Genomic DNA, 15,571 nt, shown 5'->3' with positions numbered 1-15,571 from the left:
TTAAGGTTGGCCACCCACTATGAAACGCAAACACTTTACTGTGCCTTTTCCCTTGAGGCCACATAGTGGGTGCGCAGAAAGTTCGAAAAGATTTTATGCGCAGAATTTCCCGTGGTTTAACGCATGCTACCCTTTAAAGAGAAAGCAGTCGTATGTGAAAGCTACATCGACTCAAGCCACTTTGAACTCAGTACGCTCTATTGAGACACAATATGGCTATCGTGTATATCTCTCATCTCTTAAAGGCAGAGTTTAAGGATCCTCCAATTTTTCACTGGGTATTCCCTGAATGCCACAAAACAGCCATGAATCTGCAGCATATGAGTGCCTCATCTCATTCCTGCACCTTAATGGCTTGTATTCTCATGCCAACTGTCATTTGCCATTGTCAGCTTTTTCTGAGTGTCTATTGAAAAACTCGGCATAAAAGTGAAACTTGGGCAACTTTCCGTGTGACTGCCCAAACAAAATCATGCAAAGATTCAATGTTAATCCTACTGAATACTACAGAACTAACTTCATCGATGAAAACGATTATGCTACGCTTGTTTGGTCATATAGAAATTTGGATGTACCCCCAGCATTCCTTTTCAAGTAACTGCAACACAGGTTACCAGAGTTCTTTCTTTTTTTCAGGCCATTTTGTGAATATTTTTGTCGTAATTTTACCTTTCCTCACTTTTAACTGTCACCACCTTGTGACCCCAGTGTAGAGTAGTCGTACTAGCTGGCCTTCCTTCGGTAATAGTATTGCCGTTTTCTAAAAAATTTGCCATTTTGCATAACGCAGACTTTGCTACTGCATGCCATCGCCCTGACTGGTCACCTCATCTTGGATCTCCCACAAGAGAGCACGTGTTCAAGTGTCAAGTGTGCGGCTATACTGCGAGGAACAGATGTGCTCGACAGAGACACCAAATTATTCATACAAGCGAGCGCCCATTCAAGTGCAACTCCTGCGGCAAAGCCTTCAATCAGAAGTTCAATTTGGTCGCACACATTCGCGTTATCACTGGCGAGAAATCTTACCAGTGCCACCTCTGTCCCTGTCATTCTGCATGGAGTTGTGAGCTGAGGCGCCACTTGGAGGCTCATAAGGTCAGGCAACATTCACCTGAGAACACACCTATGTGAACTGTAAATGAAAAGGCTGAGAAAGCCCTTGGTGTGTGCTTCTTATTCTGTGGTTTTCAAGTGTGGTGCGAGAAGTACTAAGGTCGGGGCTACTTGGTCCATTCCCCAGTGAAATAGGCAACTGGGCTGCTTCAGTGGCATGAAGTGTATGCATGACTGGAACATTTACAGGCAGTACACAAAACTTATTGGATGTCATGATGATTACTGAAGACAAGCTCCTTTGGTTATAGATTGTGGTGAAGGTGTGGCACGTGCAAGTAATTAAGTGCTCCTGTTCATGTGTTTGTGAATACTGCAAAGCTCTATATTGCATCAAGTAATTTGTGAAGAACTGGTTTGTTTATGCTCAGGACAAGTGAGTAATTACTATAATTTGTGAAAATCCACTTGATGTCCTTTTTTGCAAAAGCCAGTGCCTGTCATATTATGTGTGTTGTATGTGATGGAGTAATGACAACGTTTATTTTAAGACTGAAACCCTTATGAGGAAGAGTTTTATTCAAGACGTGCTCGAGCTGGCACACACTGATGATCACATCTACAGATGAGGAAATTATACAAATGATGATGACATGTCCAATTGATAAAGAAGAGTCGGTGACTGCTCTCACATTAATTCCCTGTCATGCTGGAAGCAGCCTCCTAGCCATGTGAGAGACAATATATCGGGTATACAGTTTCAGTCGAGAAAGTTGCACAATTTCTGTCCCTCGGCAACGGTGGTCATGGGAGCTTTAAGTGGTAAGATACGGCAATTAACGGGGGACGTTTGTTCAATGAACCTATAAAGTCCTATAAAACGATCGAGGAATTTTTCACATAAGCCGGGCACACGCATGGGAATCCAGAGAAGAACTTCGTCTCCTGGAGAAAAGGTGACAGCACGGTGAGTTGAGTTGTAGCGAGACTTGCGAGCTTCCTAATGATGCCAGTGTTGATGCGGGCCAGATGACGGTAGTGCTCGAGGCGAGACAAAAATTGTGCGGATTAAGGGCCTGCTGAGGTAGCAAGAGCCGAAAGGAAGGAGGCGTCCAGAGTAACACTTGGAGAGCGGCCATGGACCAGAAAATAAGAAAAAAAGCGAGTGGTGCATTGCGTAGCCGTATTGTAGGCGAACGTGGCGAAATGGCATTCCAGTTCGTGTGGCCAGGGTTAATGTACATGGCAATCATGTCTGAGAGGGTACAATGAAAGCGTTCCATCAAGCCATTTGTTTGTGGATAATAAGTAGAAGTTGTCTTGCGGATGGTGTTGGCGGCACGTAGAACCTCAGCAACACTAGAGGAAATGAAGACCTTGCCGCGGTCGCTGAGCAGTACACGTGGAGCTTCATGGCGTAAAAATATGTTACGCAGAAAAAAATCGGCTACTTCAGTGGCTGTACCAGCGTGCAGTGAGGCTGTTTCCGCATAACTAGTGAACTGGTCAACAGCCGTTACAATCCAACAATTTCCATTGGAGGTTACGGGAAGGAGGCCGCACAAGTCTATCCCGACGACTTCGAATGGCAAAATGGGACAAGGAAGAGGTTGGAGAAAGCCAGAAAGAGCAGTAGTGGGTGATTTCCGCCGTTGACATAAGGCACACGAAGAAACATATTGTCATAATATGTGCTGCGCGGGCGCGAAACAGAAACTAAAAAAACGACAATAGTGTGCCGTGCGGTGGCGAAGAGGATGTGATGTGTGCGTGTATGTGCCGGGCGGTGCCTACGAGGAAGACGACAGCTCGTGAGGCGCGGCCTCGAGCGTGGATGACCCGTGCCTTCGGCAGTGCGCGAGGTACGTCGTTCGAGGCAGGACTACCTCGTTGGGCGTCTGGCCCATAGGTACGACCCAGGCCATGTCGCGACACTCGTACCAGCCGAGTGGACAGCTCAGCCTCCGCTAGACGACCGGTCTAGGAGAGCTGGCGCCAGGTTCCTGAACTTGTCCTTGTCCCGCTAGTCGTGGAGAGCTGGCGCCGGGTGCCTGAACCTGCCCTTGCGCCACTGTTCCAGGAGGGCTGGCGTGGGTTTCCGAGGCGGACTACAGGTGCTCAAGGGCACAACTCCCTGCCGCCGGAACACGTGGGTCGTCGGCTCCAGTTCGTCGACAGTGGCGCTGAGCCACTGGAGTTCGACGCGGCGACCCTGCGTCTCCCGACTTCGTCACGGCAGGTGACGACGCCGCCCAACGTCGACTTCGCCACTGAATGGTGCCGACGGGGCATCAACGACGGCCCAGGCTACTACCCCGACGACCTGAACTGTAGGCCGAACGTTCTACTTATTCATTTAGTTTAGCCGCGTGTTTTGTGTTAGGAACTTCGTAATGTGTGGGTTGTCCATGTGTGAAGGGTACAATAGAAGTTGGACGTGTGTTTGTGCACTGGCGTGCTGTCTGATTCTTTCTGGAGCGGTCCTGCCCCAATAACATCACAAACTGGCGAGCCTGCCAGGATCCGCTCGTTAGACCAGGGAAAGAAGATAGTTTAGCTCGAGGCAGACACACGTTCAGACTGCACCATGGACTTGGAAAAACTCGCCGCTATAGGGCTCCAACTAGGGTTCTCGGGTGCAGAGCTAAACAAGTGGATTGAGGCCCAACAGGCTAAGCTAAGGGATGAGAGAGCTGCAGAGCGAGAGGCAGCCAAAGAAGCTGAAGAGAGGCAGCGTGAAATTCTGCAGCTTAAGCTAAAGCTTCAGGAAGGAGCTCAGAATATGCCTGTAGCAGCTAATGACGCTTTGACTGCGCCCAGCACCTCCTCACCCCTCAATCCGCAGAAGTTACTGCCTGTATTTGACGAGAAACGCGATGATCTGCACGCGTATCTGCAGCGATTCGAGCGCGTAGCCACAGGACAGGATTGGCCGCAAGAAAAATGGGGTCTCGCTGTTAGCCTGTGCCTAACGGGTGACGCGTTAACCGTGATAGGCCGAATGACTGCCGCTGATTCGCTGGACTACCAAAAAGTAAAGAAAGCGCTACTGCAGAGATTTCAGTTTACGGCTCAAGGCTACCAAGATAAGTTTCGGAAAGCACGAGCAGCAGATGGTGAAACTGGACGACAGTTAGCAGCAAGAATTACCAGTTATTTCGACCATTGGATAGACATGGCAAACGTATCCCAAACCTATGAAGGTCTAAGGGATCACATAATCTCTGAGCAATTCTTGCGTTGTTGCCATCCAAAGCTGGTTGTTTTCTTAAAAGAGCGAGAGTGCAAGTCACTAGATGAACTCGCTAATTTGACGGATCGCTTCCTTGAGGCGCAGAATTTGACTAATATAGGAAAAGGTCCTGACCCCGCGAAAGAATCCAGTGGAAAGCCTACCGAAGCGTCGCGGAAACCGCAACTCAAGTGTATCCTGTGTCATCGTTTCGGACATTTGGCTCCTGACTGCCGCAATCCACCTAAGCAGATGCTGAAATGCAAGTTGTGCGGTAAAACGGGACATGTCACAGAAACTTGCCGAAACCAGCATGGGAACAACAAACCGAGTTCTTCGTGCGCATTTAGCGAACCTGACTCTGCCCGGGCTGGGGCTAGAAAAACAGCCAAGCGTCCAGGAGGGAGGATTCCTTGCTCAAGTCACCACGACGACAAGAACGTGCAGGGTACAATACGTTTCCTGGCCGACGGGATGCCAGTGGTCGAAGGTCTGCTGCTAGGAAGAGAGGTTCGAGTCTTACGCGATACGGGATGCAACACGGCAATCGTCCGACGGGAGCTCGTTCCTGATGTGTGCCTGACAAGCAAGAAAATCAGTGTCGTTCTCCTGGACAGGTCAACTAGCCATCTCCCGGAAGCTATTGTACAAGTCAACACGCCGTACTTCACAGGGATGCTGAAAGTGGCTTGTATGGATCAACCCCTCTATGACCTTGTGCTGGGAAATCTTCCAGGCGTCAGAGGACCATACGATCCAGATTCTGACTGGAAGCAGGCGACTCATACCCAGGTGGATGAGTTACCTGCGCAAGCACACCCGACCAAGTCACCTGTCACCTCAAGATCTGCTTCTTCAAGCGTGGCAAAAACCAAAGCCAATCAACAAGGTCAAGAAAATATCAGGCCTTTGTACGTGTCAACAACGCTCTTACCTGACGTTACCAGAGCCCAACTCGTCGAGGAACAGCGAAATGACCCGACACTCAAAGCTGTTTTTGCTAAAGTGAATAAAGAGTTCAAATCGGGAAAGGGCCACTGTTACGATTTCATCGAAGATAAAGGATTGCTTTATCGACGCTACCGCCTTGCCACTGGCAGGACGTTTAAACAGCTGGTCACTCCGAAAGCGTTCCGGGTAGGCATACTGGACATTGCTCATGGCAGTATCATGGCGGGACACCAAGGCATCAAAAGAACTACTGATCGTGTCCTAGAAGAATTTTATTGGCCTGACCTGAACGGAGACGTAAAGCGCTTTGTCAAGTCTTGCGACAAGTGCCAGAGAACTACCCCTAAAGGAAAAGTTGGAGTCGCACCACTAGGCAACATGCCTCTTATCCGGACACCTTTTGAAAGGGTCGCGGTTGATTTAATCGGCCCATTTTCACCAAGATCGGACCGTGGGAACCGATATGTTCTGACACTTATCGATTTTGCGACTCGCTACCCTGACGCTGTAGCATTGCCCGCAATCGATGCAGTTCACATTGCGGAAGCACTCATCGAGATTTTTTCCCGCATCGGCTTGCCAAAGGAAATCGTCACCGACCAAGGGGCAAGTTTTACCTCAGAATTAATGAACGAGGTTAGCAGGCTTCTCTCCGTGAAGATGCTAAAGACAACCCCATATCATGCGATGGCGAACGGTCTCGTGGAGAAATTTAATGGCACCCTGAAGACAATGCTAAAGAGAATGTGCCAAGAGAGACCTCGATCTTGGGACAGGTACCTAGCTCCGCTACTCTTTGCATATAGGGAAGTTCCACAGACAAGCCTCGGGTTCTCTCCGTTTCAGCTCATTTACGGCCGCCACGTCCGAGGACCGCTAACCGTGCTGAGAGAACTGTGGACAAATGAGGGGCTAGACGCAGAAACGCGGACGACTTACACCTACGTCTTTGATTTGCGCAATCGCCTAGAGGAGACTTGTAGGATAGCCCATGAACAGCTGGAGAAGGCTCGTGTGAAGCAGAAAACCTATTATGACAGGAAAAGTCGCCCTAGAAAATTATGCCCAGGCAACAAGGTTTTAATTCTGCTCCCGACTGACTCCAACAAGCTGTTAATGCAGTGGAAAGGGCCGTTCCAAGTCATCGAACGGAAAAATGATGTCGACTACGTCATCGATGTGTTTGGGAAAAACAAGATTCTTCATATCAACATGCTCAAAAAATACGAAGAGCGCGAAGTGACGGAACCACAACAGGTGTCAGTTGTTGCAGAGCTCCACGAAAATCTCCCCGAAGAAGAAGACGAAGTCAAACAAATGCCCATATTGAGCTTGTATCGCACGCAGTTCAGCACGGATGTCAAGCTATCCCCACACCTCACTGCTGAACAAGTTCAGAATGTGCAAGCACTTTTTCAAGAGTATGCGGACATTTTTTCTGACTTACCAGGGAAAACAGCACTCGTGGAGTGTTCGCTACGTCTGACCTCCAATAAGCCTGTGCATGTTCCGCAGTACCCCATCCCCCTTGCCTTGCAAGAAAGAGTAGAAAAGGAAGTGCAAGAGATGCTGAAACTCGGTATTATTGAGCGGTCTCAGCCGCCGTACCACGCTCCCATTGTCGTGGTGAAGAAACCGGACAACACGATTAGGTTGTGCATAGACTTCAGAGAATTGAACAAGCTTCTGGTCCCCGACTGCGAGCCAATACCACGCATCGATGTAGTTCTTGCACTTGTTGGACAAAAGCAGTTTTTCTCCAAATTTGATTTCACGAAAGGATACTGGCAAGTACCGATGGATCCAAACAGTCGTGAAAAAACTGCTTTCTCCAGCATGTCTGGGCTCTATCACTTCCTCTACATGCCTTTTGGCATTAAAACGGCACCAGCAGTATTCGCGCGCCTTATGAGATCAGTACTGGGTGGTGTTGACAACGTTCACCATTATTTCGACGATGTCATCATTGCGACCGATACTTGGCAAGAGCACATCGACACCCTCAGACAAGTTTTTGAACGAATTAACCAAGCTCACCTCACCATAAAACCAAGTAAATGTGAGATAGGAGAGCGAAACATATCCTTCTTGGGACATCGAATCGGGGAGACTACAGTTGAACCGCTTCTCAAAACGCTAGACAAGATTCTTGCCGCAAAACGACCTACAACCAAGAAAGCAGTGCAGTCGTTTCTTGGCTTGACCGGCTATTACAGGAAGTTTATACCTAACTACGCCGAACTGACCAAGCCGCTGACGGACCTTACAAGAAAGGGACAAAGCCACACTGTTTCATGGGGCGCACATCAAGAGGAAGCGTTTACGGCCCTCAAGAAGAAGCTCGGTGATGCTCCCATCCTCCTCGCCCCCGACCTCTCGAAGGAGTTCGTTCTTCGTACGGATGCCTCCAATACAAGCATGGGCGCAGTATTGCTCCAGATGGGAAAGGGCCAGGTGCTGCATCCAGTTGCTTACGCAAGTCGTAATTTATTGCCCCGAGAAACCCACTATTCAACAATAGAACGGGAATGCCTTGCACTTGTTTGGGCAGTGCAAAAATTTCATATTTACCTCTATGGCAAACCTTTTGTCATTCAGTCAGACCACCAACCATTACAGTATTTAAATTCCGCCAAACACGTGAACAACAGAGTGTTGAGGTGGAGTCTCCTTATGCAGGAGTACTCATTCACAGTTCATTACATCAAAGGTTGTGACAATGTTGGAGCCGACTACTTGAGTCGCGCATAACTGCCGTTTAGGTAGCAACGTGGTTCTTAATACTACTAGCCCTCAGTCGTGAATAGTTGACTCCTAGTTGCGACATAGCAACCCTACTTGTACGGTAGTTTTCCAACAGAACTGTAAGCAGCCTTCTGTGAACATTCTGCTACTATGTACATGCGACCCCTAAGACAATGCAGTGCAGTGCAGGGACCGTGCAGTGACCGTGCAGTGCAGTGACCATTCGTTCGCCCCGCGCCCTTGTAGTAGAATAGTTGCAAACAACTTTCTCGGAAAAGGGGGTGATGTCATAATATGTGCTGCGCGGGCGCGAAACAGAAACTAAAAAAACGACAATAGTGTGCCGTGCGGTGGCGAAGAGGATGTGATGTGTGCGTGTATGTGCCGGGCGGTGCCTACGAGGAAGACGACAGCTCGTGAGGCGCGGCCTCGAGCGTGGATGACCCGTGCCTTCGGCAGTGCGCGAGGTACGTCGTTCGAGGCAGGACTACCTCGTTGGGCGTCTGGCCCATAGGTACGACCCAGGCCATGTCGCGACACTCGTACCAGCCGAGTGGACAGCTCAGCCTCCGCTAGACGACCGGTCTAGGAGAGCTGGCGCCAGGTTCCTGAACTTGTCCTTGTCCCGCTAGTCGTGGAGAGCTGGCGCCGGGTGCCTGAACCTGCCCTTGCGCCACTGTTCCAGGAGGGCTGGCGTGGGTTTCCGAGGCGGACTACAGGTGCTCAAGGGCACAACTCCCTGCCGCCGGAACACGTGGGTCGTCGGCTCCAGTTCGTCGACAGTGGCGCTGAGCCACTGGAGTTCGACGCGGCGACCCTGCGTCTCCCGACTTCGTCACGGCAGGTGACGACGCCGCCCAACGTCGACTTCGCCACTGAATGGTGCCGACGGGGCATCAACGACGGCCCAGGCTACTACCCCGACGACCTGAACTGTAGGCCGAACGTTCTACTTATTCATTTAGTTTAGCCGCGTGTTTTGTGTTAGGAACTTCGTAATGTGTGGGTTGTCCATGTGTGAAGGGTACAATAGAAGTTGGACGTGTGTTTGTGCAATGGCGTGCTGTCTGATTCTTTCTGGAGCGGTCCTGCCCCAATAACATCACACATATTTGGCAATGGCGGATGAGAGGCCATGCCAGGTGAACCGACTGCATATTTTTTCGTTCGTTTTGTGATAGCCGAGATGCCGAGCAGCAGGATCATCGTGGAATGTCTCAAGAATCTGATGTTGTAGGTAACGCGGTATGATGAGGACCCATTTGTTTCCTTCAACGTGGTAAATATGTATAAAAAACACCATCGTGAAGCTTGAATTATTTCAGTTGTCAGTGAAGTCGGGCGTTCAGAGGAGTGGATATGCCTTCTAAACGTGCTATTATGAAGCGGCAGTAAGGGTCAACGCGTTGATGCGACACAAAGGTAAAAGGACGGCCGCATCTTAGCCAACTGAAACCTGCGATGGGTAATGCTGCGATGGAAATTGGTGACGGTGGGCTATTACAGTTGGGTAAAGGGCAGCGAGAGAGAGCATCGGCATCTTGGTGCTTCTTACTTGTAAACGACATCGAAGTTGTGCTCTTGTAACGAAGCACCCAGCGGCCAAAACAGCCCGAAAAGTTCTTTAGTGACGACTGTGAAATGGCGGCCGTGGAGGTATGGCCGAAATTTTTGTACTGCCCATTCAACAGCAAGGCACTCTTGTTTGGTTATTGTGTAATTTTTCTCGGCAGCAGTCAAAGCATAACTGGCGTAAGCAATGACACATTCGCAGTAGAACGGCACTGAGACTATGACCACTGGCGTCACTGAAGAATGGTGGGCGCACCTAGATCGAAGTGACATAGTACTGGGTTGTATGTCAGAGCTTGCCTCAACGCTAGGAAAGCCTTTTCACAGTCTTTAGACCAGACGAATGCCGTGTTACTTGCGAGCAGTTGTTGGAGCGGAGAGGCAAGCCTTGCGAAATCGCATATAAAGCGCTGAAAGTAAGATGTCAAGCAGAGAAAACTGCGCAGGTCTTTTTGGCCCAACGGACGTGGAAACTCGAGGACGGCAGCAACCTTTTTAGGATCTGGTCGAATACCGTCTTTGCTGACTAAGTGCCCTAGAACCTCGATTGTCTTGCTTTCGAAGGTGCATTTTTTCGTATTCAGCTGTAAACCAGCTTTTGCAAGGCAACCTAGGACTTTTTCAAGATGTTGCGAAAAGGCAGACGAAAACACTATGATGTCGTCGAGGTAGCATAAGCAGGTTTTCCACTTAAGGCCACGCAGTACGCTATCGATCATACGTTCGAAGGTAGCAGGCGCGTTACAAAGTCTGAAAGGCACTACGTTAAATTCATATAGCCCATCTGGGGTGGTAAAGCCGTCTTCTCTTTGTCAGATTCGGACACTGGTATTTGCCAGTAACCCGAGTGCAGGTCAAGGCTGGAAAAATACTTAACGCCATGCAGCAAATCTAGTGCGCCATCAATTTGTGGGAGAGGGTAAACATCTTTGTTCAGTGCCGGGTAATCAATCCAAAAACGTAGTGTTCCGTTTTTATTTTGCACCAAAACAACTGGTGAAGACCATAGACTCGAGGAAGTACGTATGATATTCCACCGAAGCATGTTTGAGACGTTTTCCTCATATTTTCCCTTCTGCAAGAGACACGCGGTATGGGCGCCGGTGAATAATTCGGGAGCCATCAGTCTGAATTCGGTGTGTCGTGGAAGTACTAACACCAAGGAAAGCAGAATGAACGTCAATTAACGAAAGATGTCTGTTCAATAAATTCAGAAATTCTTGACTCTGGGCTGCTGTCAGATCAGGGCTTATCGTCATTGATAGAGGAGTGGGAGAGTTGAGTAGTGGCGTGCTTGGCTCTGGTAGGTCTTCTTGACTTGGAAGGGCAAGAATTGCAACAAGATGCGGGTCAATAGCGCATGTGACTGTTGATCCACAGGGCAACAATAAGGGTTCGGGGGTCTGATTTTGTGTAGTAATAATGCAGTAATTATTCGATGAAGTAATTATTTGAATTAAGATTGAATGCAGTAATTATTTGAGATGAGCTGGCACACACTGATGATGATATCTACAGATGAGGGAATTATACAAATGATGATGACACGTCCAATCGATAAAGAAGAGTCGGTGACTGCACTCACATCCTCTGTATTTTTCCGAATTTTTTTCAGTGACTCTAATTCTCACAGCCACAACTGTAGGCGATGCCCGAGTCGAGCCTGGAACGCAGTGGTGTTCCGCCAGTTCTTGGGCCCTCTGGACTGCCTTTTGTTGGTTTCGAAGATCGGGGGCTCCTCAGTGCCTGTTTCCTGTCAGACTCTTTTTTTTGCATGGCGATGTCGAGAACATATACAGCGGTTGATGGACAAGCTGTGCTAATCAATAACCACCATTTATGTACTCTACAATTATTAGTGCTTTTTTATGCTGCTCAATATTCTGACAATCATGAGATCGAAACAAGTTTGCAATTAATTTAATGCATGAAGGGTAATACATTGTTTGTCAAGTAAAGAGGAAACATCTGAACAAAATAATAAGGACGGATTTCCTCAGTCCTCTTTGATACTCTTTGATAGGTGGGTTGAACTCTTTGATAGGTGTGTTGAACGAACTGAAATTGTTAAATCTCTCCTTTTCATTTCTTTGAAGGCAGATGCACTAAAGTATGTTTGGAAGGCACAGTTCTTGTTGTAGTACAAAAAAAATGCTGCACGAGGAACTTTGAGGAATAGCGAAATTCATAAAGTTTGTGTATTTACGAAATGTAAGAGGTGTCCAACTGATTGAAACTACCTTAAATTCATGACCTGTCTTACTTATGTGAGCAACCCACATTAGACGAACATTGTGCCTGCAGTGCATCAGCACCTCGAGATTGTATAGCACCATGCTACCTACACATGGCACTGCACACTCATAGGCATAGCCTGAGATTTGTACGCTGCTCGGGTTCACCCAAGGGTGAGTTTAGACCTTTTATATATGCTCCCGTCGTATTTATTTCAGCATACTGTTGGTCCTCAGGCCGGTACAGCGGTGGGTTATGGTTGTTGTACCTTACAAAACCATACCATACTATGCTAAACAACATTTCAAGAAGATAAAGTATGATATTTTAAAATGCAATATTCAAGCACTACAATACAGCAAAACAGAATACAAAACAATGCAGTATAATACAACACACCTGTGCAGCTATTTGCTGGTCTCCTATGACGTTAACTTAGCAAGAGTGGGAACATAATGAAATTAACATAGCAAAGTGAACATCTCAATCACTTGCCTCAGACTGAGCGACATATTATGTGCCCCTTTTAAAAGCTTTTCACGGACGATAATTGAAACATTGGTGAACGAATAGTTTATGGAAAACGGTGAATTTCCATATATATTAAGCCATTGCTGAGGTACTTCACATGCGTACTCATCACTTCCTTTCAGAATTCCTACTCTATGTGGCATTATAAGTGATCTGTATTAATAGTTCAACCTTTTTATAAGAGGCATGCTTGGGGCAGCAGTTCTTGTCTTGTCTTTTACATGAGATGTCTCTTATAAGCAGGGGACCTCGTATGCATTTTCTTATGAACCCTTATTTTGGTGTAGGCACACTGGTGTCTCTTATGTCCATTTGTCTTTTATATCAGTGTCTCCTATAAAGGGTTTCGACTGTATATTCACTTTACTTTTTGACAAGAGGAAAAATCATCTTAGCTTGACCAGTTTTTGATGATCTGCTAGAGTGGGAAGTCTGAGAAGACAAACCATTTCTGTTACCAATTCTTTCGAGGAGTATGTTGACAGGATGAAACCGAGTGGCTCTCCTGTGTACTCTGTCAAGCATATCCCAACTTCTGAGTGCTCTCATATGTTATTCACATAGTGCAGAGTATTTAGTTTGCCACCCATTTGACTGACTATTTGCCGTATTAGTGTATGCTATAGTGAGGTTAAGCAGCGCAATGTTAAGGATGCAACCACGAGAGCACCCTGACTTAGGCGGCTAGATAGAATGATAGTCAGAGGCAGTCAAGTGCCTGCAGGTCAGAATGAAATGCTTCATATTTAATATAGCGAAGAGCTAACCAATAACAACGAAACCAAACAGTGACGGGCTTTGCTGGAGCCTGGCGAGACGATGGCCTCACTCGGCGGCTCTGCACAAGTCTATGGAGTCTTGGGTGACTGTGTTGAAGAGGTGTGCGATCCGTAATGCGAGTTTCCTAACTGTTGTAAAGGTTGCACTATGCTCATTGTCTTCGAGAGACGTAATTAAAAACGAAACCAAAAAACTGCTGTAGCCACACACTTGGCTATGCTATGTTGCTATGTATTACTGTTTGTCCTCTTTGCCCTCACTCCTCTTTCCCTCTCCATTCTTCTGCTTTCATGGTTGCGCTATGCCATCTCATATTTGCATCCATTTTACTCTCACCTTTCTTTGTGGTATGCTTCCACACGCACAGTTTCAAGTGGGTGTCGGCAGAGCTGTGCTGTTAGAAATCTAAAATAACTGTTGACTTTTTTAAAAATATCACAGTTTGACTGACTTCACAAATGGGACCCGGAAATGAGGTTCCGCATTCCCCCTAAATTGAAACGGCAACACACAAGTATGATCCACCGCATTCGTCTTGGTGTAGCATACACCAGACTTTACGCACATATCATCGGTCGCAGTGACACCGGTCCTAATTGTGAACACTGTGATGTGCCAGAAACACATTCCATTGGTTCTAATAACTTCCCCTGTACATTCCTTGGCATTACTGTCTGTTATATCTCATATATAATTGATTGATTAGTGGGGTTTAACGTCCCAAAACCACCATATGATTATGAGAGACGCCGTAGTGGAGGGCTCCGGAAATTTTGACCACCTGGGGTTCTTTAACGTGCACCCAAAGCTGAGCACACGGGCCTCGACATTTCCGCCTCCATCTATATCTCATATATATATATATATATATATATATATATATATATATATATATATATATATATATATATATATATATATATATATATATATATATATATATATATATATATATATATATATATATATCTGTGTGGAAATGCCTTGTTTCCGCTTAGCTTGACACATGTGTTCCGAGTTCGGAGAGGCCTTCGGCCAGGCTGGAATTGAAGCTTAAACACTGTGCTGTTGAAAGTAAAATGCTACATGTGTCAAGCGTGTAATTCGCCTAGATTTTCATCCTGCGCTCTTGACTGAACTGTGGGACGATTGAAGCTGTAACACTGTATACGATGGCACCAAACGTTAACATCAGTTTTTTTTTTCTTCCTGGAAGGAAAAATAAAAGCATATTGCTGCCAATAATGACCTCACGATAGCAACATATGGAATATTACCAATGGATACCTGTTTTATAGACTAATGAAAAATGTTATCATAGATCCTTTCCTTGGCAATTTCCTGCTTAAAAGTTCGATAGATCTCTAGTGCGGACTTCTTAATCATGCCCATTCTCCACATGTCAGTCTCCGTTTCCTTCACTTTCTTCTTAACCGATAGTTCTTTTTGGTTTGGCCACCTGCTGTTTTCTAAGTATTCACCAGTCAATTTTCTGGTTCGCTTCCTTCATTTTGTATCAACATTCTTCATGTACAAGTAGCTGAAAACCTTCCTAGCCCAATGCTCCTCCCCCATTTCTCTCAATCGCTTCTCAAATTTTATCTTGCTGCTAGCTTCCCTGCCCTCAAATGATGTCCATCCCATATCACCTTGTACTCCCTGATTTGGTGTATTCCAGTGAGTTCCTAAAGCAAGCCTACCTATTCCACGTTGCTTAATTTCTAATCTTGCTTTAACTTCTGATGCCATGCACAAGACCGCATTGCCGAACGTCAGCCCAGGAACCATGACCCCTTTCCATATTGCTCACACAACATCATACCTATTGTAATTCCACAATGCCCTATTTTTCATCACTGCTGCATTCCTGTTACCTTTAGTCGTCACGTATATTTCATGTTCCCTTAGATACTTGGTCACATTGCTTATCCATACGCCCAGATATATGTATTTATCTGTTATCTCTAGCGTGACCTCCTGTATTCTAAGCTCACTACCTTCGTTGTCATTGAAAATCATGACTGCTGATTTTTCCTTACTGAATCTAAAATCTAACCTATCTCCCTCATTACCGCAGATGTCCATCAATCTCTGCAAATCTTCCTTGTTGTTGGCCGTTAGCACTATATCATCTCTGTACATTATTGCTGGTAGTGCTTGATCAATAAGTTTTCTTTGTTTGACTAAAGAGAGGTTGAAGCCCAGTCCACTTCCCTCTAATTTGGCCTCTAATCCTTGTAGTTACATCATGAATAATAAGGGTGACAGGGGACACCCCTGCCTAAGCCCCCGTTTTACCTCTGCAGGCTTGGATACCTGTTTTTCCCACTTTATAACTACCTTGTTATCTTTATAGATATCCTTTAAAAGATTAGTGACTACATGTTCCACGCCTAGTGTGTCCAGTATTCTCCACAATTCCTCTTGAACCACGCTATTGTACGCTCCCTTGATATCCAAAAATGCTAG

General features: G+C 46.6%; 1 protein-coding gene across 1 annotated transcript; it reads left to right on the top strand.

Annotated features, from left to right (window-relative positions):
• On the top strand, positions 1-11,599 carry LOC142771869 (uncharacterized). Its single transcript, XM_075873819.1, has 2 exons — positions 1-8,919; positions 11,172-11,599. The coding sequence occupies exon 1, from the start codon at positions 3,644-3,646 to the stop codon at positions 7,988-7,990; it is 4,347 nt and encodes a 1,448-aa protein (XP_075729934.1). The 5' UTR covers positions 1-3,643; the 3' UTR covers positions 7,991-8,919; positions 11,172-11,599.
• Positions 11,600-15,571: the final 3,972 nt, after the last annotated feature.

Source organism: Rhipicephalus microplus, chromosome 9 (assembly GCF_043290135.1).
Source record: "Rhipicephalus microplus isolate Deutch F79 chromosome 9, USDA_Rmic, whole genome shotgun sequence".
Lineage (NCBI taxonomy): Eukaryota > Metazoa > Arthropoda > Arachnida > Ixodida > Ixodidae > Rhipicephalus > Rhipicephalus microplus.
Note: the sequence above shows the minus strand (reverse complement) of the source record. Positions and strands in the feature narration are given on the sequence as shown.